Source organism: Phytophthora cinnamomi (genome assembly GCF_018691715.1).
Source record: "Phytophthora cinnamomi strain GKB4 chromosome Unknown Contig119, whole genome shotgun sequence".
Lineage (NCBI taxonomy): Eukaryota > Oomycota > Peronosporomycetes > Peronosporales > Peronosporaceae > Phytophthora > Phytophthora cinnamomi.
Window position 1 is genome coordinate 593,298 of NW_027151052.1, and position 25,745 is coordinate 619,042.

General features: G+C 51.7%; 5 protein-coding genes across 6 annotated transcripts; 2 read left to right on the forward strand and 3 right to left on the reverse strand.

The window, feature by feature from the left end:
- Positions 1–7,196: 7,196 nt before the first annotated feature.
- On the reverse strand, positions 7,197–8,870 carry IUM83_16789 (Protein phosphatase 1, regulatory subunit; the record flags this gene model as incomplete). Its single annotated transcript, XM_067941698.1, has 4 exons — positions 7,197–8,099; positions 8,171–8,281; positions 8,361–8,621; positions 8,703–8,870. The coding sequence occupies 4 exons, from the start codon at positions 8,868–8,870 to the stop codon at positions 7,197–7,199; spliced, it is 1,443 nt and encodes a 480-aa protein (XP_067781232.1).
- A 784-nt stretch (positions 8,871–9,654) lies between these two features.
- On the reverse strand, positions 9,655–10,949 carry IUM83_16790 (uncharacterized protein; the record flags this gene model as incomplete). 2 transcript variants are annotated; one of them, XM_067941699.1, is made up of 6 exons in its annotated part: positions 9,655–9,663; positions 9,749–9,817; positions 9,882–9,912; positions 10,257–10,571; positions 10,655–10,842; positions 10,914–10,949. In XM_067941699.1, the coding sequence occupies 6 exons, from the start codon at positions 10,947–10,949 to the stop codon at positions 9,655–9,657; spliced, it is 648 nt and encodes a 215-aa protein (XP_067781198.1). The 2 variants fall into 2 exon arrangements, with proteins under 2 accessions (XP_067781198.1, XP_067781197.1); XM_067941700.1 differs by having other exon boundaries at positions 9,725–9,817.
- A 969-nt stretch (positions 10,950–11,918) lies between these two features.
- Positions 11,919–16,813, forward strand: IUM83_16791 (Centrosomal protein; the record flags this gene model as incomplete). The annotated part of the gene is made up of 8 exons (XM_067941701.1): positions 11,919–12,014; positions 12,089–12,271; positions 12,394–12,534; positions 12,608–13,140; positions 13,211–16,379; positions 16,458–16,523; positions 16,609–16,685; positions 16,783–16,813. The coding sequence occupies 8 exons, from the start codon at positions 11,919–11,921 to the stop codon at positions 16,811–16,813; spliced, it is 4,296 nt and encodes a 1,431-aa protein (XP_067781223.1).
- Positions 16,814–17,953: 1,140 nt separating this feature from the next.
- Positions 17,954–22,831, forward strand: IUM83_16792 (uncharacterized protein; the record flags this gene model as incomplete). Its single annotated transcript, XM_067941702.1, has 4 exons — positions 17,954–18,433; positions 18,507–18,694; positions 18,763–18,852; positions 22,693–22,831. 4 exons carry the CDS (start codon positions 17,954–17,956, stop codon positions 22,829–22,831), a joined length of 897 nt encoding a protein of 298 aa, XP_067781200.1.
- Positions 22,832–23,653: 822 nt separating this feature from the next.
- On the reverse strand, positions 23,654–25,306 carry IUM83_16793 (uncharacterized protein; the record flags this gene model as incomplete). The annotated part of the gene is made up of 3 exons (XM_067941703.1): positions 23,654–23,673; positions 24,400–24,814; positions 24,896–25,306. The coding sequence occupies 3 exons, from the start codon at positions 25,304–25,306 to the stop codon at positions 23,654–23,656; spliced, it is 846 nt and encodes a 281-aa protein (XP_067781199.1).
- Between the last annotated feature and the right edge of the window lie 439 nt (positions 25,307–25,745).

Consider the following 25,745-nt stretch of genomic DNA (forward strand, 5'->3'; position numbering starts at 1 on the left):
CACCCACTTCACCCTGTTGCGTCTGGGTTCAACGGATATCAAGACTCACCTACTTCACTAGGTTGAATAAGATCTTTAGGGTACGCACGACAGGGGTGCATATCATCTGGGCTAGCTCGTAAGAACAGCGGAGCGCTAGCCGCTGCATCTCAATATCATTCAGTTCTAAATTTGATCACAAGGACTCAAGTGGGTTGTCACTTTGAATCGATTCAAACAACCAAGCGACCAGGCTCACCCGTCGCGTCAACCTACTACGATGTATGGCTCCGGGAAAAAGGATGCCAAAGAACGCTACCTGACTTACTCCATCACCGTACGCCCGGCCGACAAGGAGAAGGGTGTCGAAGAAGAGGTGGTGACGAAGAAGATGCCCAAGTTTATCGACGGCGGGCCGAAGGACTTTTTGGAGTGGGTGTACCACTTTAAACAGCTCGGCAACACCAAGCACTGGAACGCGGAGGACAAGTTTCTTAACACGACATTACTACTGGAAGGCGATCTCCGCGATGCCTTCGACGATGCCTCTATCACCGACGATGACGTGCGTATGGAAGACGAGTTTTGGAAAACTCTCTACACCGCGTCCAAAGTCATCCTGCCCGTGGACTACAGTGAGAAGCTCCAGGAGGAGCTCTGGGAAATCAAGAAGACCCGCGGCGAGTCGCTCGCTGAGTACAGCAAGCGCTTTCGAGCGTTGGCACGAATGGAGAACACCCTAGCTGGACTGAGTATGAATTCCCCCATGTGCGAGGACGCACGCTGTCGTTTGTTCAAGCGCGGTTTACCCTATGATTGGCAAAATAAGTACGACGCCAGTGGCCAAGTGTATACAACGGTCGCTGCGCTTGTTCCATTTTTCGAGCGCATTGAGCAGGGCGAACAGCGTCTGCACCGTGCCAGTGGATCTAGTGGCCAAGAGCGGAGGAACAACAGTCATCACAACTCGCGAGGCAACGGGCGTCGAAGCAACTACAATACTCGCAACAACAATCGCAACAACCAGAATCGCCAGCAAAATCGGGGTGGCAACAGAGGCCGTGGAAGTAACGATGGCAGCGGCAACAACAATACTAGCAACAAGTATTGCAGCTTTCACCGGACTACAACGCACAACACGCAGGACTGTCGCGCTCTGCAGCAGAACAACCAACAAGAAGAACACCAGCAAGTTGATCACCAGCATGGCAACAACGCTCAACGTCACGGCGGACACAGACAAGTAGTTCGCCGTCAAGCGCAAACTCGAGTGGAACAGCGTACCCACCGTAGCGACAGTTCCAGTGACGAGGAATACATGTTTCTCGGTCTCAACGCTCAGCGGCCCGCTCAAGAACCGCCCATGAGAATCACGATCAAGCTAGAGCACGGTAAAACCCGCTACCACGCGCTCTTGGATACGGGATGCTCGCGAAGCATCATCCGCAGCGACTTTATGCAGACACTCCAAACCCAAGGCGGCAAACTGCAAGATTCTCGTGTCTCGTACCAATTGGCGCAAGGGAACACAAGCAGCACCGGACGAATGACTGTTCGCTTCCGCATTCCAAATCTCAAGCGCGATTCAATTATCATTCACGACTTCGAGGTATTGCCCAACCTCCGCGACGAAATGGTGATTGGTCGCGATATAATGTCGGCGCTGGGGCTAGTTGTGGACTTTGGAGCAGGAAAAGTGTCTTGGGACGGAAGTGAAATGACTATCCAGACCGAGGAAGGTGTGAAACCATCATCTGGTGCACGCGGACTAGTGGCTGTCGCCACCGACGAAGTGGATGAGCTATTTGCCGGAGATGTCCATGACTTGAAACCTGCTGACCTGCTACCAGTGCATCTCGAATCAGCTATCCAGCACTGCTACCTCAAGGTCCTCGAAGAATTTTTCGATTTGTACAACGGACGCCTCGGGAGAATTCGCTTGCCGGACTATGTTTTGCCACTGACAAAAGATTACGTGCCTTCACACGCAAAGCCCTACTCGATCGCACGCAGCCAAGAAGATGCAGCTCGACGGGAGATCCAGCGGCTTCTCGAGCTCGATGTACTGGAGCAGATTTATGACTCCGAAGCAGCAGCGCCAGCATTCTTCCTGGTCAAGCCAAGTGGAGATTTACGGCTTCTAGTGGACTTTCGTCATCTCAACCGTTTTCTTCGCCGCTCGCCTTACTTCGTGCCAAAGATTCGTGAAATTTTGCTGCGGCTTGGAAAAGCTAAGTGTATGAGCACACTTGATGCGAATATGGGTTATTTTGCACGATGTTTGGCCCAACAGAGCCGCGCGGCTACCGCCTTCTGTCTGCCTTTTGGCAAATTTCAATTCAAACGGCTTCCGATGGGGATATCGACAGCACCAGATGAGTACCAGGCAGCCATGGAGCGAATTCTTGGAGATCTACCATTCGTCATTGTGTACCTGGACGACATCCTGGTCTTTTCGGAGAATGAAACAGAGCACCTGGAACATTTACGCATTGTGTTCACGCGTCTTCGCCAGTACGACGTCACTTTGAATGCCAAGAAGTGCCATATTTTGCGGGAATCTGTCGAGTATTTGGGCTTTACTCTCACACCTAACGGGATCCAGCCACAAGCAAAGAAAGTCGATGCCATCCTGCAAATTGCGGAGCCACGCAGCAAGAAGGAGCTACGGCGGTTCCTCGGTATGGTTTCCTACTATCGTGAAATGGTTCCTAACAAGTCAGCCCTTACAGCGCAGCTCAATCGGCTGACTTCGAAGAACGTGCCGTTTGTGTGGACACCAGAGGCGTCAGCAGCTTTTCACGAGATCAAAACCGCACTGGCTCGCAACGTGTGGTTGGCGTTTCCTGACTACACCCGCACATTTCACGTTTTCGCTGATGCGAGTGGACGGCAGATTGGCGGAGTGGTTATCCAGGGCAGGCGCATTATTGCTTGCTTCTCTCGTTCCATGACTGATACCCAGCGCAAGTATTCCACGATGGAGTGGGAATTGCTCTCAGTCGTCGAAATTCTCAAGGAATATAGGACCATGTTGCTCGGATTTCCAGTCGTCATTCATACGGACCATAAGAACCTCCTCTATCCTCAAGAAACCTCGCTCCGAGTGAAGCGATGGAAGTTGTTACTGGAGGAGTATCGCCTCTCGATCGAGTACATCCCGGGAGAGCAAAATGTTGCAGCAGACGCGTTCTCGCGTCTTCGGTACGACTACGTGAAGCAAGCGATCGAAGATGAACTCTATGCAGTGGAGGAAGAAGACGTCGCAATCGACGGAGCAGTGATAAAGAAGCACCAGCTTGCGGATCCGACGACTAAGGAAATTATTGTTCGACTAGAGCAAAACTCTGCGGATCCAGAATATTCACTACGGGCGGCACTCGGTACCGTCCTGCTGCACTTCCGAAAACAAGTTGTAGTTCCTGCTTCTCTCCGTGACGATTTGGTGGAGCTGTACCACGACTATCTCCTACATCCCGGTGGTGAGAAGCAATTTCGATCCATGTCCACCTTCTGGTGGCCTGGGATGGAGACTGCGGTGAAAAAGTACGTCAGCGCGTGCCGCCAGTGCAAGAAAGCAAAATTGCATGGTGGAAAGCAAGCCTACGGACACCTTCCGCCTACTCCAATGACCAACGACGATCGCCCATTTGATGTGGTGCATGTGGATCTCGTTGGACCGCTACAGGACGATTTCTACTGTTTCACGGCCATTGAACGTCAATTTCGCTGGCTAAAAGTCTTCATACAGCGTGGACGCACGTCTGCTACGACGGCACTGAGTTTCGAGCGGTGCTGGCTGTGTCGCTATCCCCGACCAAAACGTGTGGTCCATGACCGAGGCCCTGAGTTTACTGGAGACGAATTTCAGCTTCTGCTCAAGTCTATGGCGATCAAGTCAAAGCCGATCACGACAAAAAATCCACAGGCCAACGCTATATGCGAGCGTGTTTACCTGGAGCTACTCAACATTATCCGCGCTCGACCCGATCTCAACGACCAGCTGGAAGTTGCACTGGACTACGCAGCCTATGCAATTCGAGCAAGCTACCACTCAGTACTGCGCGCTTCACCTGCACAGTTGCTATTTGGCGAAGATTTGATTACCAGACAGCTCCATTTCGCTAACTGGAGCTTTCTCTCTAAACAGAGGTTCGCTGCGATAATGCAAGAGAATGAGCGTGAAAATATCAAGCGGATCCAGCACTTCTACCAAGTCGGCGACCAAGTGATGCTACGAGTTCCTGCTCGTGACCGCAAGAAGACCGAGGAAGTCGCACGTGGACCCTTCCTCATCAAGTCCGTTTACGATAATGGCACCGTGACACTGGACACCGGATCGACGGAATCGCGCGTGAACATCCGTCGTATTTTTCCTTGTTGAAGTGTGCTTCGCCATGGAGGAGAATGACATGCCAACAGTCATCCATCTCACCCACTTCACCCTGTTGCGTCTGGGTTCAACGGATATCAAGACTCACCTACTTCACTAGGTTGAATAAGATCTTTAGGGTACGCACGACAGGGGTGCATATCATCTGGGCTAGCTCGTAAGAACAGCGGAGCGCTAGCCGCTGCATCTCAATATCATTCAGTTCTCAATTTGATCACAAGGACTCAAGTGGGTTGTCAAGCTCGACAACCATGAAGTCATTAGACTCTCGGACGCCGAGGGAATAGTTTGGGTGCGACATCATGGCCACAATCTTGATGCGTTCGCCGTCTTGAGTGCCGTTCCAGTAGTGAGTACCCACGGAGGCCCAACGAATGTTACGCAGCTTGCAGCGCGACGAAGTGAGGACGTGGTTGGGAGTGATGAGCGCTCCTCCACATTGATTGGGGCCGTCTTCAGTTCGGCGAAGACCCGTGACGTACGTCTTGGTGCCGATCGCCACATGTGCTAAGATGTCGTTTGGTCTCGGTTCGGGTTTAGAATCAGTGGCAAATTCCGAAGTGAAAGTTAACGGGAAGGTCGTCGTCCGCGCTTAATGACACTGTGCTGAAGGAGTTCTGCTCGAGGATCATACGTGGCTACTCTCAAAGCATTAACGGAAGGCTACGCTCTACGTATGTATGCGTGTGCCGATTTAAGGACGATAGACATATTTGGTTGCGAGCGAGCACTCGTTCATAATCGTCGATCGAGCGATGGTGGCTAGACGTGAGAAATGCCCTGTTTTGCTGTTCGTTCAGCCCTGGATCACGAACTCTTGAACGCTCGCAATCAAACCCAACCTGTTCACGCTCTAAATTCCCAGCAGCTTGAAAAGTGAGGCTCACATGTGTCTTCTAGATTAGTCACGCTTGATGAATTACAAAATGGATCTGCACAGGGAGCGAGCTGCTCGGAATTGGCAGATACACCACTGGGTCACTGGATAATTTTTTTTTCCTTCACTTGGATCCAGCTTACCGTTAGCTTCCTGCATCATTTCGAGTTTTGCCATCAACCAGAAACTTCTTTTCACCATTGGGTCTGAATTCAGCATGCAAATTGTCGGAATTACGTTCACCACCCTAATCGGTTTGATGTCCGCCGTCGACGCTCGGACAAATGCATACGGACTCAATTCAGTCGGCGACCATGGCTTTGCGGAACGGAAGTTGATCCTTGGTGGAGGCGTTGTCCTCAGTGGCACGAAGACGTACACTGTCGGACTTCGCTCCGAAGTCAACGGCATAAACTGGTGTGGCGGTGCCCTGATCTCACCCAAGCACGTGCTTTGCGCCTCTCACTGCGCTGCTGGTGTGCTTCGCTGGGCTTTGATCGGTTCTCACTACTCGAATTCCAACGAGAACGCAACTCACGACGGCGAACAGATCCGTATCGCGTCCATCATGAACCACCCGAATTACTCGTCGTATTACGATGTCGCCTTCACGAACGACTTCATGGTTCTGGAACTGGAAAAGGCCAGCTCGTTCAAACCGTTCAGCTTGCTGCGGCTGATGATTCGGACATCAAGGCGGGCGAAAGCGCCACTGTCATGGGCTGGGGCAGCACCACGGAGAATGGAACCAATTCGAACGAGCTCAAGCGAGTGGACATGGAGTTGTGGGAAAATAAAGAGTGCTCCACGATGCTTGGCAATGTAGACGACACCATGGTGTGTGCTGGGGGAGTCTTGAACGAGGGCCCTTGCTACGGCGACGCTGGAGGACCACTCGTCAAGGAATCACCGAGCGGGGACGATGTGCTAATCGGCCTAGTCAGCTGGACCGATTCCATGGCTTACGTGAAAACAAACTTGGTCGACGGTTGTTCGGTGGACGGAACGCCCTCTGTATTCGCTCGAGTGTCGCGAGCTCGAGCATGGATCGATTCAATTGTTGGACGTTCATGCTTCAGCTAGACGCAACGGTTAACCTGCTAAGAGCACCAGCTTCTCCTTCGTGGCTTCCATCAACAAATCGGCATGTTTGGTAGGCGTGAATCAAAAGCTGCATCGTGTATGCATCGTTGATCTAAGTTCTTTATGAAGTCTTCCTACTTAACATGCTCGAATGTGGTGGCAGCAAGACTGGCTACCAGATTCTGAAGTGCTTGCAGTTGCTGCTTCAGCGAATCAATCTCATGTGATTGTTGCTCGAGCTGTTTCTTCATCCCATTCACCTCAGTGACAGTGTACAGCTTAGGAGAGGGATCGTTTACTTCACTGTCGCGATGTTCGTTGTTTGATGAAGCATGATCCAATACCTCTAAACGGATGGAATTCTTCTCGTTCGCACGATTCTGATTGCCCCAGAGCGAGCTGATGGCTGCGTCTTGCACTGCGCAGACCTGCTGGAGCTGCTTCACATCTCGCGAGCATCGAAGCACCGCATTAAGTAGCTCGTGCCACCGTGGAGAATGACCACGTCTAGGAGACTTACAGTCAGCACGGAAGACAGCTCGCCGGTCCTTTAGGAGCTCCCTCCAAGCTCGTTGAATTCGAGTAGTCGCTTGATGCATTCTTCTGAACGATTTCATGCGCTGGCGGGTGATGAACCCCCGAGCAAGGCTCTGGATTATTTGGATGCTGGTCGCTTTTCTTCGAGCTTGAACACCACCTCGATACGTGGCATTCTGCATCAAGGTTGAAGAGCAAGTACGAAACCCATACTCCCGTTGGCGACGCTGCCTTGACCGCAGTACTCGTTGCCGAAGTTGCGACAGCCTATGGAGCTGTCGAAGCCACCGCTGTATTTTCCTCGCCGATGCATCGCGCACCATTTTCTCACGCTTGACCCACACCTGCGTCCGAACACAAGCGCATTGTTATTTTATAAGCAATGAAGAAGGTAGAGAACTCCAGCCGCACCTTCATGTACTTCCGCATCGTGAGCACTTGTTCTGTGAGAGTTTTTACTTTCTTCACGAGTGCGTCGCTGTCAGGACTGCTTTGTGGCTGCGAGCCTTTCATCGGATTAATTGACGAGGGGAACGTCATTGTCTCCAGTGGTTTCATCACACTGAGGCTGGACGCATCGAGCGCTGGCATTGCTTGCGGAGAAGACTCGGGAACAGCCAAGTCCGCAGTAGTAAGAGCGGGCTTTCGGACGTCGTCTTGAAGCGGGGGAACAGATTGCTCGATGTGCTGCTCCCACCTGACGGACTTGTCCCGCTTAACGGCACTGCTAGCGAACGCCGAGATGTTGCTTTGACTGAATTGCGCCTTGCGATCCTCCTGGATGCGTTTCCAAATCTCCATCTTACTGTCATGTGAGAGCGCATTGTCGATAGCACTTTGGTCGCCAATAGTGTCAGTGAGTGGTCGATTAGGAAGTGGGCGTTCAACAGGAGGAGGCGGCGGCATTAAAACCCCTCCGATCCCCATCAAATCTACTTGACCCGTCATCGACCCCGTTACAAGAAATTCATCTAGCGCTTCTTCGCGGCCTTCAAGTATGGCGCGCTTCAGTTCATTGACCGTGTGAGAAGGAGTTGCGAACTCTTCGTGTCTGCGCCCAGTCATGGTGAGTCCTCCGTCATTGCTGAGAGGCAAACTAGAGAAGAACATCGCAATGAGACGCTCGAGCTGCCCACCACTGCGTGCAATTTCGAGCACAATCGGATTTCCATCAAAAGCGAAGAATTCCAGAATCGGCAGCTGCAATCCAAGGCATGCAATCCCACAAAGCTACGCAAAACCAGCAGTGCGTTAGTTAGTCCACAAAGAGATGCGACCGCAAGTACTAAACTACAACCCACCTGGTCGATCTGGTTTCTTGCGATTGAAAGCCGCCGAAGTCGAGACGGGAAGAGCGTCGCTGACACTGAAGACGAGAACGCCCCAAGCATATTGTCCGACATGTCCAGTGTCTAGAAACATCCACCCCCACAGCACAGAATACAATCAGCATTTCCACTTTTCAATCTCGGGCATTCAACTATCTGGTACCTCTAGCAAACTCAATCCCGCCAACGGAGGCCACTTGGAGATCCGATTGTAGGATGCGTCCACCACCCGCAACTCTGGAAGAAGTTGCAGGGCGTCGACACTCGTGAGGCTGTTCTCCGCGACCTTGAGCACTTGCAGCGCTGGTAGTAGAGCCAACAAGTCCACTGTGGCAATGCAGTTGCGAGACAGATCCAAACTCTGCAGACGCCGCAGTGCTTGAATCCCATTCACGTTTTCGAGCTGGTTACCCGACAAATCTAGCTGCGTAGCACCAAAACCCGCCAATTCACGTCACTACAGTTGCAACCATTAACATCCAAGCACGCGCTACCCTTAACCGACCTGGCTGACGTGTTCGAAGATTCCGATCTGATCGATACCCCGCAGGCGGTTGAGCGACAGATCTAGCGCATACTCGACACCGTCTCCTGTTTCCACCTGGCGGCGGATTTCAGGCGGAATCTGCTCCAGCTGCACGATCCGTTGCTCCGACAGGTCGAAGCTGTCCATGGGCCAAGCGCTTCCTAGGGTCACCACTGCCTTGTCGTTTCGTGAATACGATGTGCCGGCTAATTATTCACACCCAAGCCAGGCTTCCTCGACGATATCGCACGGCGGACCAACTTTCCTCTGAATCTGTACTCGACGCAGACGCACGTAATCGTCGTCGACTACGCAGCCCAAAGCTTGCATGCGGTTGTTCATACAGATGCCGAACTGTCCGCTGTTTGGTGGATATTCACATCGCCGAAATGGGACCCCGTCACACATTTCGATTTGAGTCCTCGTTAACAGATCGACAGAGCCTTTGCTGTCGAAACCCGAGCGGATGCAAGTGCTCGGAGCGAACCGCCGAAGAACCAATTGTGTGGCTGGTGTAGCGCGCTCGTTTTCAGACAAACATGTCGAAGCAGAGACACCGATTTCAGAGTTGCCGGTACAAAATGGGTCGGTCAAGTTGCAGCTACCCATGAAGCCGTTGCAGCAGGCAGCGCAAATGCTGAAGATTGTAAACTCGACCAAGTTTTGCAGCGGGGCCAAGTCGGGCAACGTTTGAAGTGCCACCAGATACGCCAATTCAAACCGCTGTAGGTTTCGGATGTTCTCGAACGAGGGAAGTGCCGTGACTCCATACAAACACGCCAATGTCAAGCTCTGGAGATTCGGTACTCCAAGAAGCGGGGGGATGCTGGGTAATGCTGGATGGACGCCAAGGTGCACCATCTGCAAGTATGGCATATTGCTGAACAAGTCGTCGCTCAATTGGGTCAGGGTCGGACGGAGCTGCTTGCCTTCAATGTGTCTGAAAACACATCATCGTTAGACGTTAGATCTTAGTTCGTTCTTCACAAGTACGTTCATACTTCACCGCAGCACAAAATACGCACAGGAACTGTAGCTGTTTCCAATCCTTCGCCCAAGCCGGCAGTGCTTCGGTTTCCGTATAAATCAACGACCTGCATCGACATTCGTTAGGAAGTGAGTACGAGCTACCTCTTTTCCATGCGTGCCGCAACGTACATATACTGGAGGCTGCAGTGTTGAAGTTCGTCTGGCCAACGCCACAGAGCTCGATTTATCAGCTGGATATTCTGCAGCATTCCCGATCGCGATAATGCTTGCACCTTGTCGAAAACATCCACAGGCTCCATCCATTCTTGATACGTTCGAGGTGTGCGATAGACGTCTACGAACGTTCTGCACTGACATAATTTGTCATTTCCCCACTTGTATGCATACACGACACATTCAGGATGCGGATTGCAAGCTTCGTGTGCGGTGGCGATAGACTTTTGGGTGTAGGCAATGGCGGCCGCACCGAACACGATAAAGAGTACCGCGGAGAGCTTTGGAACGTGCCTTTGATGTCGAAACATGTGAGAGAGGGTTTCCCACCGTGAACGTCTCGACTTCTCCATGACTGTCGTCTCCACCATGAGATTAATGATAGTGACAAAGCGGTGACAAAACGCCAAGTTCATGCTCACGCGCAAAAGTAGATCCGTAAGTGACAGGATCCTCAGCGAGTTCAAGCTTGCGATAAAGAGTTCTCGCTCTGCAGGGTCAACAAACAGCCGAGCACTGCACTCAAAGCTTCCTGGAGGAAGAACCTCGATGTAGACGTTAAACAGGTCCCGGTCAAAGTCGAAGTTATTGTAGCTGTGCACAAGGACCAGAATCGGATAGAACACAGCTGCAATCATGACGAAGCTAGACACGAATGAACACAAACGTCGTTGTCAATAATGTCCGTAGGAAAAGTACTTTTGAAGTACATGATTGGTTGTTCGTACATCGAGTCGATGAGGATCTCACTTAGAGCCGACAGGTTTCCCAGCAGAATACCAGCAGCGACGGACAGAGAATTCACGCACAAAAAGACGGCGTATCCCATCACCAAGGACTCGGAAAACCCGTCTTGAAGCAGTTGACGCAGCATAATGCTTTGCATCGTGAGATCGACTGTCTTTTGCCACACGTTCTGTTGACACGCACGAACGAGTGTGGTTAGAGCTATCTATCAGCTAAGGATGCAGTACTGCTGTAGCTTACCCAAAATTTGCGGTATCTCCCGCGAATTCCTCCCAGTTCTCTCCACGAATACGTTATCCGTTCGTACAGTACAGCAATCCAGGCTAACCTCGCCCATCGATCTTTCCGTGCGCCTTTGGTTCGATTTGGATGTCGATCCCTCCAGGAAATCAACTTGAGCAAGATGAAAATGTAGCAGGCATCCACGACCACCAGAGCCACCACACCGAGCACTTTCAAGCTGTACTCGGGGTCTACAATTAACCAAAACTGTCCGTTGTCGAATTTGCCAGTGTTCATGAGATAATTTGCAGTCTCGTTCGGGGCCAGCGTCAGCACAGTGAGCCACGTTGTCCATGCTATCGAAATAAGCACAACCGCCACCAAAAGAAGCCCAAACGCCCCAAAAGCGTCCCAAAAGCTGACCCAGGTGCGTAAGTGGGTGGATGACAGCGACCTGACTCGGCTCAACGATGGCGATGGCCCCGTGGAACCTGCTGGCGCTATCCGAGAAACTTTGACGGCGGAGCTGGTGCGAAGCAAGGAGGAATCGTATCCCGACGAAGATGTCACACCACGAAGAGAGTGGGGGACGGAAACGGTGGTCGATCCGCGCGCATTGCCCATTGAACTAACGCGAGCACCCATGCTAATGGTACATTCAGTCGTTCAGCTCGGTTGAAAATAGGCATAGAATAGTCAGTCTTTGATTCGGGTAAGAATCGTATTGCAAGCATATTTTCCGAAACTAAATCCAGCAAAAAGTGTTTGATCTGGTAAAGAGAACTAAGTACTGTGGTCTTATTTATTTGTTGTGGTTGCTGAAATGATGAGGTTGCACGACTTGGGGCCACTGCCATTAAATTAAATTAACGTTATCCAGGATGGGGTAGTTTGCGTTCTACTCGTCTCCAGTATACCATACAACATTCCAGTAACGCCGAGCACCGAAATCCCGGAAGAGTGCCGTTCTACCTCTCTGCAGTGACGACCGCGCGCTTTTCAAACCGATCCCCTCGTTCTACCATGGCGCCGTCGCTCGGGGAGGACGTGACGGCGGCCGTGGAGGTGCGCAGCGTCGGGGAGCTGCAGGCGCAGCTGCGCGCGCTGTCCTACAGCGAGGTGGGCGTTCTACCTCGCCCTACCTCCGCGTTCTACCTTACGTGCTAACGCCTCGTTCCCTGGACTACGTGCAGCCCGTGGGCGTGGAGAGCGTGCCGCTCGTGCGGCGCCTGCTGCGCGACCTGGTAGGGGCTTCTACCGCGCGGGAGAAGGCGGAGCACGCGCTGGAGAAGGCGCAGCGCGACGCGCTCGAGTTCTCCCAGGTTCTACTGCCGCTGCGCAAGGAGAACGCGCAGCTCACGCGGGAGAACAACAGTGTGAGTCGAGGGTAGAACGAGGGTAGAACGGGTAGAACGCCAACGGTAGAACAGGGGTCTCACTGACGTTTTTTTTTTCTTCTTTTTCTTCTTCTTCTTCTCTTCGTTCTACCCGAGGCCAGCTGCACCTGGAGATCATCCACCAGGAGGAGGCCGTGACGGAGAGGGAGAAGGCCTGCGAGCTGCAGCTCGAGGGGCTGCGCGACGACGTCAAGAAGCTGCAGTTCCTCATTGGCCAGAAGACCCAGCAGTGCGCCAAGAAAGTAGGTAGAACGAGGAGGTAGAACCGCCCTACCTTTTCGTAGAACCCCACTGACGCTCCCTTGCTGCCTGCAGGAGCAGGAGGTGGCCAAGCTCCAGGCGCAGTTGGAGCGCGTGCTGGCCACTGGAGGCGGCGGAGGCGGCGGAGGAGCAGGTTTGAGCTCGCCGTCCATGGAGATGAGGGGCTCGGACGCGTCCCAGTCGCTCCGGAGGTTGTCCATGGACAGCCAGCAGGCCCGGAAGACGCAGCAGGCGCTGGTGGCAACAGACCTGCAGCAGCAGCTGGCGGACGTGGCGAGGGAGAACGCCACGCTGCACGCGCAGGTCGCCCAGTTCCACGACAAGCTGCGCAAGCGCGAGCAGGAGATCGAGCGGCTGGCCAAGCTCTCGGTGCAGGTGGTGGGCGACCAGGACGCGTCGGCCAGGAAGCTGCAGGACCTCGAGGAGCGGTACCAGACGCGGGCCAGGCAGGACGCCGCCGACCTGCAGGTGGAGCAGCTCGGCACGCAGGTGGACATCCTGAACGACCAGGTGGCCAAGTACGAGAGCCGCCTCAAGGAGGCCACGGAGCAGATCCGGCGCAACGGGGGCCTCGCGGAGAAGCTGCAGTGCGTTGGCTCCGGGTGTCATGAGGCTTGAGTGGAGGCTGACCTGACCTTACCATTCGTGTTGATGCAGGCAGGCTGAGCTGGATCGAGAGCACTTTGTCAAGGAGTTGAGCGTGCTGCAGGCCAAGCACCACGTGCTGGAGGAAGAGCACGCCCGCTGCATCAACCCACACGCGGAGCCTGGCAATCCCCCGGCGCCTCTCAGCCCCGGAGCTGCTGTCAATCCACCGGAAGCGGAAGGTGAAGAGGAGGAGCAAAATGCTGACGAGGAGTCTTTGAAGGAGCAGGTGCAGACGTTGACGACGCACAAGGACCGCCTGGAAGATGCGCTCCGTGCCATGCACTACGACAAGATCTCGTACACGAACGCGCTGTCGAACGCCAACTCGCACAACCGCGTGCTCACCAGTGACTTGGCTCGTGCAGAAGCGAAGGTGAAGGAGCTGACCGTGGAGAAGACGAAGCTGGAGCAGTCCCTGGCAGACGCACGTACATCGCTCGACGCGAATTTGCGCGAACTTGACGTGCTTCGTGAGTCTCTAAAGCAAAGCGAAGATAACAGCGGGCTCGATAAGGAGAAAAACGCCTCGCTCCATCGCGAACTACGCTCGATGGACAAGTTGTTGTCCCAGCGCGACGACGAATGCCGGTCTCTGAACCACGCATTGACCATCCAAAAGGGAGAAGTGGAGCGCTTGACTGGCAAGATTGAGAGGCTAGAGGCTGCGGCAAGCGGTGCCGATGGTGAAGACGCAGTGCAAGACGGACGGAAGGCAGTGTTTGCGCAGGAAATGAAGTGGCTGGAGGAGGAACGACACGATCTTCGCCGCGAGAAGGAGGGGTTGATGCTTCAGGTCATGACCCTCGAAGAGGACCTGCAGAAGGCGAATGCCTCTCTTCAAGAAGCAAAACATGAAAAGGAGAAACTGCTGGAGAGGAATGGCGTGGCGTCGAAGATGCAAGCGAACGCTGAAGGAATGTTAGAGACGAAGAAGCGTGAGTGTGCTGATGTCCAGCGTCAGCTTGTAGAGGCCAAGGACAAGGTTCGCGAGCTCACGGACAAGCAGAATCAAGCTCAGGTGCTACTCAGTCGTGCTGAAGAGACGGAAAACGAGAAGCTGGTCGTGCAGAACGAAGCTTTGGCGCTTAAACGACACGTGGAAGAACTGCGCGACCAAAACGCCAGCTTGAAGAACCGCGTCGAGAATGATGACCTCTATGGCAAGCGGCTATCGGACCAAATCCAAAAGCTGCAAACTGAGGCTGCTGTGGCGAGCAAAAAGTGCTCTACTCTCGAGAAAGAGAAGGAGGAGGTGCAGAGCAACTACGACAGTGCTATGGTGGAGCTGCGCAACGCCCGGCAGACATGGAACCATTATCAAAACGAGTTTGAGAAGTTGTCGAAGGAGGTGCAAGCGCAGCAACATTCGCTGTCGTCTGGACAAAGCGCTCTTCAGTCAAGTCAGAGTTCCGTGAGTGATTTGAGAAACCAAGTCCGCCAGCTGCAGAGCGAAATGAAACTGAAGCAAAACAACTCGCACCAGTTGGAAACCCGGCTGGAGCAAGAGAAGACAAGCCACAAAACTGTTCAGACGCAGCTAGTCTTGCTGCAGGATGAACTCCTGCAGGTGAAGGAGACGAACCGCGCCCGAGAAATCGCGTTGAAGCAGCTGCGAGCCGAAATTCAGACCAAGGATCGCGCCCTGACCGAGAAAACCGAGGCTGTCGAAAACTTCAAGCTCCTGATCGAGCAAATGGAGTCTTCTCGAGATCAAATGGTGTTCCAAACGAAGCAGAGGCAGCAGCAGATCCAACGACACCAACAAGAAATGGATGGCCTTAACGCAAAGATCAGCTCGCTGGAAAGCGAAGTATCTGCGAAAGACAGCGAGATCTCATCGTTGAAAAAGCTGACAAGGACGTTGGACAGCGAGAAGGACACCGTGAACGATCAGCTGGATGTCCTAACTGAAAAGTATCATGAGCTTGAGAAGCAGAGTAACGAACTTCGTAAGTTGGTGCAAGACAAAAACTCGGATGCTACAGGACTCCAGGAGCAGATGGGAAACCTGGTGAACAAGCTGAACGAGGCTGAGGACAGGCTGAGCAAATTGCAGGATCACTGCTCTCAACTGGAAAGCGAAGTAGACCGTCTTGAGCACCTGAAGGGGATGCACACTGCCGAGCTGGCAGCTCTAGCTCAAGACTTGGAGAACATGACAATTGAAAACCAGGCAATCAGTGAAGAGTGTGCTCGCTTGCAGCATGTTGAGCTGTCCCATTCCCAGTCGACCAAGAATATGAAGCAGACCACGCGAGAAATCGAGCGCGAGAGGGATACGCTGCAGATAGAGCTAGAGGACTTGCGTCACACATACCGGTCGCTGATTCAGGAGCATGAAGGGATGCAGAAGGCCCGGGCAGAGATTTCTTCATTGCAGGAGGAGCTTGCTGTGGTGAACGAGTCACTGAGGAAGCAAGTGGCTTCGCTTGACAATCAGACCCAGACGTTGAGGGAGAAGAATGTGACTTTGACGACTGAAGCAGCGACGTACCGCGATCAAGTCAGCTTCCTGACGGAAAAACTGCAATCAAGCGAGGAAAAGCAGGACAATCTCCAAACGCGAATGCACCAGCTCGTGCAGGAGCTAGAGGCTCAAAAGCAGGTTTCCACCGAGATATCTGCTCAGCGGTACGGTGCTCAGGCTGAGAACGCTGCCGTTTCTCAGCGCATAGTGCACCTGGAGGCGAAGTTGAGCAACTGTAAGTACGAGATGAAGTCGCTGCAGGACAAGTTGCACGCAGAGCAGTCTCAACGGCGCAGTCTGGAGGAAGTCGCGTCAACGCTTCGCCAGAAGATCGCCACGAACGACAACCTCATTTCGCACCTTGAGGAGCAGCGAGATGCGATGGCACAGGAAATTCAAGCATCTCACCAGCGCCAGGTTTCGGTTTCCACGCCGGTGATGAACATGTCCGAGCTCAACCACACACCACCGTCAGCCAGTCAATCGTCCCGCGCGTCCGAACGAAGACAATCTCATGTTCGCGCGGAGCATTTGTCGCCCCCACCGTCTCCGTCTCGCTCCTCACCATCTGATGCGGTGGGGAGCACGCCGGAATCTGGTGGCAAGGCATCCAGCAGCTCTTCGTATCTCCCCCTGCATGCGTTGGAAGAAGCTCAAATGAAGTGCCAGGAGCTTGAAGACCGACTGGCTCAGCAGGACAACACCATCAAGGTACGCGCTGATACTTGCCTTCGCAGGAAATTGCAGAAAGAGTTACATCTCATTTGTCATTTATCTTACTCGATGCAGCAACTGGAGCGGTCTCGAAGTAAGTTCAAGCGATTTGCGGCGAAGTATGAGCGTGAAATCGAACAGGTAACCAGTTGTCCGCTTCCAAGCTTATGCTATTGCAGCCTTGTCTAATCCCTCTTTGTTAATCCTCTTTATTATCTGTTGGTAGCGTGACCGAAGAATCGAGGAGCTACAGAGCAGTTCCCACGCTTCATCTTTCGTGTCCCCTGACGCCCGATCGTTCCGGTCGGGACGATCTCATTCTTCCTCGTCGTCATCTTCGTCTAGTCGAAGGCGCCCAGTTGACATTAGTGCCTCTGACGTACCCGCTTCATCTCAATAGAAAACGGATTCTGTTCTCGACCATGACATGAGGCTGAAAATGGACTGCAAAGAGCGCATACGCTCCTCCACAATGTGTGTTAGTGGCGGACCGTACTGGGACGGCATTGACTTCTTATTTTCACTGTTGTGAGTGAGGTCTAGCAGGTATACTTGTTCCTGTTTCGAAATCATGAAGCCAACGAGATGATGCAAGGAAGCCTAGTCAGGAACGGCTTGAAGCGACTCCATGGGAGCCAGCGTAGGCCTCTCAACCTTCGGCACCTTCTCAAAAGAAGGGATTTACGGCACAATGTGGAGTCCCGCAAGTGTCAAACTCTGTAGATTTGGACCACCAAAAAGAGGTAGGAGACTCGACAGCTTTGGATGCACACCTATTGCAAGAAGGGCATGTCGCTGAATAAATCTCTGAGAAAGTACGCCAAACTCGGCATAGGTTGTTTCCCCTCGAATGCCTGGACGAATACAAGCTTGCTAAGCTTCGTGGAATAACTAAACAGATCAACGTACAGGAATTGCAGCCACGAGAACTCCTTTGCCCACTCCGGTCTCAGTGTAAATCAAAGAGCTGGGGTACAAGAACGATATTTAGTAAAATAAGAGCTGAACCCCAACAGGAACAGCGAGGGACATGACAACACACATGTACTGAAGGTTATAGCATGTCCGAAGTTCCTCCGGCTAGCGTGGCAACGCGCGTTGATAAGCTGTAAATTCTGCAACATACCGGCACGTGACAAGGCCTCCGACAACGGACAGTTCTGGCTGATCGTAGACCCGGAAAATAACCTGTGCTTAGCGTGGTTGGTAAATTCCTGCTACGTTTTCAAGCTGGTTTCCTGGAAGGACTGTGGGTGAACGATTCTGTGAATCCGTCGTGGAAATAGCTCTTACAATATTTTTGGCTGGAAGGTCAAGCCAACTTGTCTAAAAACTATATACTACTCTGCCAGTCACATTCTTCACGGACGTAATCGACATTACCACGGATGAAGCAGACGATTTCGCCCCAAACGAACATGATTCCCGTGCGAGGACCCTCTACGCATGGTACATCATGTAAACGCAACTCGCATATCCGTCGCTCGATTGACGAATCGGCGGAGTGGATGAAGGCGTTGCGGGGCCCCAATTCCCATGAAATTGTACCTCTTGGTCGACTGTCAAACCCAATGTCGGCGTCGTTTGACCGACCTCGAAAGGTGTCGAACACACCGACCGCCTACGGTCTATCATTCTGGCAAGCTTTCGGGTTGCTTGGTATCCCGATGCTGCTTTTCCTTTTCATCTCGATAGTGTGGACAGCGTGGCTGATTGTCATGACACTAGCGCCGAACGAGACCGCAAACTATCTCATGAACACTGGCGACTACGACGATGGTCAGTTCTGGTTGCTGCTGGATCAAGAGATTGGCATCAAACTTGTCAGGATTTTCGGACTATCCGTAGTTGAGGTGGGGTACTTCCACATTTTGGTGAAAATGCTGGTCTGGCGTACCACCCCAGCTCCTTTTGCTGCGAAGGCTGGCGCCGTTCGGAAGGCCAGCGTCGAAGGTAAGAAGGGCACTGTGGCGGTTCGATGGAAGAGTACTACCGCCTCGGAATTCTGGGAAGAATTAACGGGAATTAACGGGTCCTATCGAAAGTTTTGGGTAAGCATCGTCCATGAGATGCCTCATTGACTAGCAATGATCTAACGCGCTAATTATTGTTCTGCGGAGCTAGAACCTAATGCACAAAATAGCAGACCTAACGACGCAGATCGTTTTGCTGGGCAACTACTTGGAAAAGGGCTTTCCGGACGTATTGGTGTATGGCTGGGCAGCGTTTATCAGCGCCAACTGCTTATCTTGCGTTCATAACATTTTACTGAACAAGCACACCGCGTTAGCTGAAATACTTGCGGATTCGATGTACGTTTTCCGCCTCGTAGGGAAATGGTGCTCGTTTCTACGATACTAACAAGAACTGTGCCCAACAGCTTTGATCTCATCGCCACGATTGTCTACCCGATTTTGGTGCTAATATACTGCTACTACAACTTCCACTTCGACCGCAAGGTATTCCGCACGTACGTCGAGGTACTTCCCCCCGGAAGCTTTGAAATTATTGCTCGACTATTCGCTGACCCGGCCGAAGTGGAACTTTTCCGCGTCAATTTCAACTCACTTCGAGATGAAACACCGCTACTCCTCCTGATTCATCTGCTCATGAACTGGTCTTTCTGGCACCGTTTCAAGGCTGTCGTCGAGGTGCTCGTGAGAACAAATCGACGGTTGATTTACCCCAGGAGACACACGAAGTTTCACCCTCGACAACAATGCCGAGTGCCCAAACCGTTTGCGCTGTTTTTTATACTAGTCAGTGCGCTGGTGGTGCCGTACGTTCATTTTGCAATCCAGGCGTCACGTGCAGCTTGCAGACCTTACGCTGAGTGCTTGGTCTACGCTTACCGCTACCCGTGGACGTCGACAAACACAAGTGTTTGCCCTTGTCGGACACTGATAGACATTGACCGGGCGCCCAAGACGTACGATGAGTGGATACACCCTGTGGATGTCACGGACGAAGTGAAAACCCTCGCTGCTTCTGGAGATCTTAAAGTGCTTCACCTGATAAACCGACAGTTGATAGAATTGCCGACTGAACTGAAGAATTGCCAGCTGGAACGCCTGTACGTAGTTGATAGAACCCACTCGGTTGCAATGCAGCTCTAACCACACTTTTACTTGGTTTTTAGCTCGCTTATCTACACGTCCACCAATAGGTTTCCTGACTGGACCAGCAATTGGAAATCCCTAGAGTTCTTGTATGAACCGCAGCATGAATCTTCAGTTTAATCTGTTCGACAAGTCTAACGTATTTTATGATTTTGTATCCGTTCGATGTAGACACGTGGAGGGCAAACAGGGCAGCGAAAACTTGGTCTACCTGCCTAATAATCTCTTCAGTCAAATGTCACATCTGGTTTTCCTCCATTTGGCGTTGCACAAGTCACTCAGAAACCTTCCAGCACTTGACGGAACCCCGAAGCTCCAGACAATCGAGCTAGCTCACCTGTTTGGGCTGACCAGAATTCCCGACCTCGACAAAACACTGGAGCTGCGAGGGATCGTCATCGCGTACCTTCCGCTGCTCGAGATACTACCGGATTTGCTGCATCTAAAGCACCTCATCAGTCTCACCGTCTTTCGTCCAAGCTTTCTCTGTTGCAACGGTTATCTCGGATCGTGCGACCTGACGCATCCGTTTTGCACCCCAGACACCGCACACAACTTGCCGGCTGCTACCTGCTTGACGGATAACAAGCTGCGCGCTAGCCCAGCGATGATCAGCCTGTTAGCTCGGTTTGGCTCCGCGGTGTGTGATCAGACACCCGAAAACTTGCTTGAATTCGCAGACATCCCGACGAAAGACTCGGTGGATATGTGCGGGGGCGTACCGTATCGACGATGCGAGGTCGTTGACCCAACCAGAAATGTAACTTTAGAGGGCATGTGCTACAACCTTAGAATGCAAGTGCTCTCGTGCAATCCCGACCCTAACAATATGGCTGTGCGCAGACTGCAGATCAAATTGAACGTCGGTGCGCCATGTAACGTCGTGGAAGAAGCGTGGTTAGGCTGCGGCGAAAGTGGCGCTGAATAACGAGGTTTTCAGGTTAATTTCTGACGCAAAAAACAAATCAGATGATTTATCGTCTAACCAAAACGTCTGCAAGGTACACAACAGCTCATCACCACGAATTGATTTACGAAAGTTTCAATTGCCCATCAATGTTGCGTGTTTAAAACTGCATACAAGAGGTGAAAACCGCGCTGCACGATCATTTCAAAGTTAGCAACATGAGATCAAAAACAAATGTTATCTCATGCACCCTTGCAGGAGAGAGCTAGCACGTAATAGTAGTTCATGTTCAAGAGGTCAAGAGTGAATGAAGCTGTAATTGCTCTAGGGCACCCGTCCCCAGTGTAATTCTCGAACGTCTTGAACGTCCCCGTTGAAGGACCCGTTTATTCATATCAACCGTGGATGGTGAGGCCGATGTGGTTCGTCCCGGAGTGCTGAATATAGTGACTTTGATAGCGCGAGAACAAAGGAAAACCCGCACCCTCTCCCCTGGAACAAAGACCGATTATCTTGGCCACATCCATGGGGCTTTTCTTAAGGCAAAACTATTCCTTAAACTGTAGTAGTTCCTTGGCTTCAGCGTTCTTGGTTATTTTCATGAGAAATTCAAATTTGAACTTGTGAAGAAAGTCCATGGCTTTCATTGTCACCGCTCCCTCTTCGCCATCGTCATCCATGGATTCTTTGGTCGTGTCAGCGATTCTCAACGAGCGGTTGATTCTTTCCAGGGGGACTGCACGTTCGATCGATTCCGGAACCTGGGCCTGCTTGGGGTTCGTCGAGAAGGCCTCAGTTATCGACATGAGTAAAATAACAAAGAGCAGAAAAACATTGTAGGTCTGCACGGTTGGTCGCCGAAACTTGATCCAATTTTCGGTCGTGGCCGAGGTGAAGGTGATTTTGTAGTGTTGGGTGGTTGTTTGCAAAATGCGCAGTGAGTGTACCATTGCGTGAGGAGCTAGCCAAAACTTTGGCGCTACTGATCGTGATCATCCCTATAGAGCTAGTTGCAATCGTTAGTTGCATTAATGACTTCAAAAATGTACCGTGGTAATCGGATGTAGCGTTATGCTGCACCGTGATAAGATTGGAGCAGAAAGGATGACAGGGATAATATTTATAAGTACGTATCTTCAGGTGTGTGAATTTCATTTAGCCCCTTTAAAAACTTCAAGTTCTTCGTGTGCTATCGTTTTGCTGAAGTAAACCAGATAGAGAGGTGCAATGAATTCTCTTTGCTTGATCGAAAGCCACGCACAGTGTTATAATATGCGCCGATGTCCTCGCAACGGTGATGAGTGTTGCACATCTCAAAAATACTATCTACAGTATTAGCGCTATCTTCTTCTCCGGACCGCCATGCGGTTGTGCTTCACGTTCAAGTTGAACGTGAAGCACTAGGGAACACATTTAAATATTAAAAGATAGTTCGCAACATTTTAGTGCGCCACCTTTGCAGGGTAACCGTTCAAGAGGAAGGGAGCTTGGCGTGTTTGAACCGCTGGCATCGATTTTTTTGTTGTACAGAAATTTCTCACATCTCGAGCAAGATCCGAGGGCGATGATGGCCGTCGACATGTAGAATAGCGCTGGACGAAGATGTAGTTAGCAAAAATAAGTCTCGATAGGAGTTGAGTTTGGAAACTACACCTCTTGAAGATCTGAAAAAAAGGCTCAACATCTTTAGACGAATTAGTCTAATTCAATTAAATGCTGATCTACAGCGGCTCCAGAAAGTCACCACCCACCTATTCTGCCGCTAGCCTGTCCTTCGTACAAAGAGTTCGGTTTGGCATGAAACTTTCACAGTTCAACGCCGAATTGTCAGCTGGAGAACCGGGATTGGTTATCTTTCCTAATATTGTGACAACCAGCGAAACGAGCCCACCGCCCACCAGATGCCACCCCTTTTACGATACTAAAAACAAGTAATATGGGTGTCACCCCATCCAATTTGATACGCAAAATTGGGGTTATCCCGTTTGGCCTGCAGCGACGCGCTCACATGTGAGCACTGCAGCTTGCATACTCCAGTTAGCTTAGAAATCAGAGATTTAGTGAAGCAGAAACATTGTGGTGCCATGCATGTCATGCTAATTGGCCAAAGTTGTCGGGCACTTCGCATAGCAAATCATTGTAGGCTAAAAAGCTGATCTGACGGGAGTCAACCAATTTGGGCGATACTTCACGTTACGTACATTCATGCAAACGTATCGACCATTAACAGCTAGAAAGACAACCCTGTACATTCGATCAAGATGGACTGCGATCCTTATCATAGCCCATTCGAATTCTTCTTCTTCTACATCTACCAGCTCATGTGCTACTACGTCTGGTACTTCACGGGCTACGTTTGGGTGCCGGTTCTTAACACGGTGGTGCTGGATGATTCCTTCAACCTTTATGCACCACTACCATAATAGTACTCCCATAGAGTCCGCGGTTCCTTCCTAGCAAAGTTGCTGTCTTAACACAGCAAAAAACTGAATCCCTCCCTCCCGCTGCTGGATTCATTGCCGCCCTTTGTTGTCATGTGCTTTTCGTCCTCTAACTTGTCGTGGTACAACCCAGCCATGCTTCCTCGACCGGATCACACGTAGCTCCCACATGTTCCTGGATTTGGCGGCGTCGTACCTCGATTTTGATGGGATCGGGATTGCAAGCCAGAACCTGCATACGGTGGTTGTAGCATATACCCACTACCCAGGTGCCAGGCTCGAGGCCGGGAAAGAAACACTGCCGATACGGGACCCCATCGCACATTTGGATCGTAGCAGCAGTTGGAGTCTGAGAGAGCCCCGAATACGGTTGACACACATTGCTCGAGAACTTTTGGAAAACGTCTAACGTTGTCGGCGTAGCTTTGAGTGAAGAGTCTTCAAGACAGGTGGCATTACTGCAGAACGGGTTTGTCAGGTCGCAAGACTCGAGAAAACCATTGCAGCACAACGCTGCTCCTTGATAGACAGCAAAATGTACGATCGTTTCAACAGATAAAAAATCTGGAATGCAGGAGAGGCGCTTCATCACGCTAAATTCAAGCCTTTGAAGTCGGGGAAGCCTCTTAAACGATGGTAGCTCAGTAAACGCGCTCATTCGAGCGAGGACGAGACACGACAGGTTTGGTACGCCATCAAGCGCTGGAAGTCGAATCATTCGTTGGTGAAGTCCCAACTGCAGGTAGCGCAGCTCAGGCATATCACTGAACAGGTCATCTGCCAAATTACCAAGGTTGTCACTTCCTACTTTTCCTTCGATTTGTCTGCATGTTGACACAAGACACCATAGTGAGTTAGGTTTAGCCTTGTTCTGTCTTCAGACGACTGGCTTACAAATATTGCAGCATGCGAAGATCTTTAGCCCACACAGGTAGTTCCTCCGTCGCGCAATTTATTAATGCTCTGTGTCATCGCAAACAGCAACAGCAACAGCAATTTAGCAAGCTAGTCTCCATCAACTGAGTACAAAATGACCTACATGAAAATCAGGTTACTACATCCGCGAAGCTCGTCTGGTAATACCGTCAGCTGTCTGTTAATAAGTTGAAGCGTCTCCAACGTGCCCGCGGCGGCGAGAGCCTTCACCGTCTCGGTGGCATCAACAGGATGAGTCCACTCGTAATAAGTTTTTGGTGCGCGGTTTCCATCGATAAGTGCCCGGCACGGACAATTCTGGGTATCTCGCCATCGGTACGCGAAAACGACACACTCGGGATGAGAGGAGCAAACGCTTTGGGATGTCGAAATGGCCTCATGTGTGACAACAACAGCACCGACACTGTAGGCAAAAAACAGAATCGCGACCGACTTCGGCGCTGCTCGTTGGCATGAACGCTTGCCACCACCGACTCTTGGAACTAACAAGAGCATCGACTGATTGTCAGCCATCGATCCTCGCCGTTTCCCTTTCTGTCGTTGGCGCTGGGTCTGCATCTGAATTAGTACCTCCACCACTCGTTTAAACCTGTACGCAAACCCAATATTCATACCGATGCGTAGGAAAAAGTCTGGTAACGTTCGAATTCGGAGCGAGTCAAAGGAGACGCGGAATAGCTCGATCTCCGTTGGATTGGCGAACATACGCGCACGTCGTTCAAAACTCCCGACGGGTAGCAACTCCGTGTTTATGCGAAACACGGCGCGATCGAAGTCGAAATTGTATGCGCTGTACACGAGCACTATGATCGGGAAAACCACGGCAGCGAACAGGTCAAACAGCGAGTCGATGAGGATTTCCGCAAACGCGGTGTATCTGTGGCTGATAATCTCCACGGCACAAAACAACGCGTTCACGGACGTGAAGACGGCGAACCCAAACGTGAGTACAACTGGTGTTCCAGCTTCTAGCAGCTCGCTAAGCATGAATGACTGCAGGAACAAGTCGAAAGCCTTAAGGCACAGGTTCTAGGATAGTATTGCAGCACAAAGCGTAAGGCTGGCTGTAAGCAGCTGCAAACCATCCAATAAAATGGTGCATGCACTTACCCACAATTTACGATATCGTCCTCGAAACCCGGTAAGCTCTTTCAAGAACACGTAGAGCTCCCAGATCAACCTGTAAGCTCGGTGCAGTAGGTCGAGCTTGGACCAGCCATTCGATACAGTTCGACTGGACTCGCAGCGCATTAGGACTCGATCGACAAACGAGCCCTCGACGTGGTGGTATTCGCGCCAGACCAGCATCTTGAGCAGGACATAAATGTACAACGTCACCACTACCATCAGTCCTGCAACAGTGAAAATCTGCAGGACGTTGAGCTCTTCTGGGATGAGCCAGAACTGGCCGTCGTCGAAGTCGCCCGTTTCCATGAGGTAGTTGGCTGTCTTGTTCGGTGCGAGTGTAAGGATGACAAGCCACACGGTCCAGCAGATACAAACCACCGCCACCACGAGCATAGGAAGCCCCAACACGCCAAACGCATCTCTGAACGACACGAACGTCAACTTGATCGCCACGATGCTCCGTTGAGGGAGCGCTGCGATATTGGCTGAGAACTCACGCGTTGATTTCCTGTGGTTGATGAGGTCCTGTGCTGGGGAGGAAGACCCCGACGGAACAACTTCCGAAGTTGCCAACTTTCGCCATGAGGCTGTCAGCGATCGCCAAGCACTTCGCCGGTCTTCGTTGACTACAGGCCCACGCTGGACGAACAGCGCTTCCGTTGGGACTGTCTTCATCTCTGGGAACTCATGCAAAATGCGACTCGGCCCAACTTTAGCTGGGGGTGACGAGCAGTTTCTTGCATGACGAGAGATAAAACAGCATCGACTTGGACGAATGTACACTTCACGAGAGATGAGGTTCATGTCGGGAGCTTCTTCCGATTAAAAATGA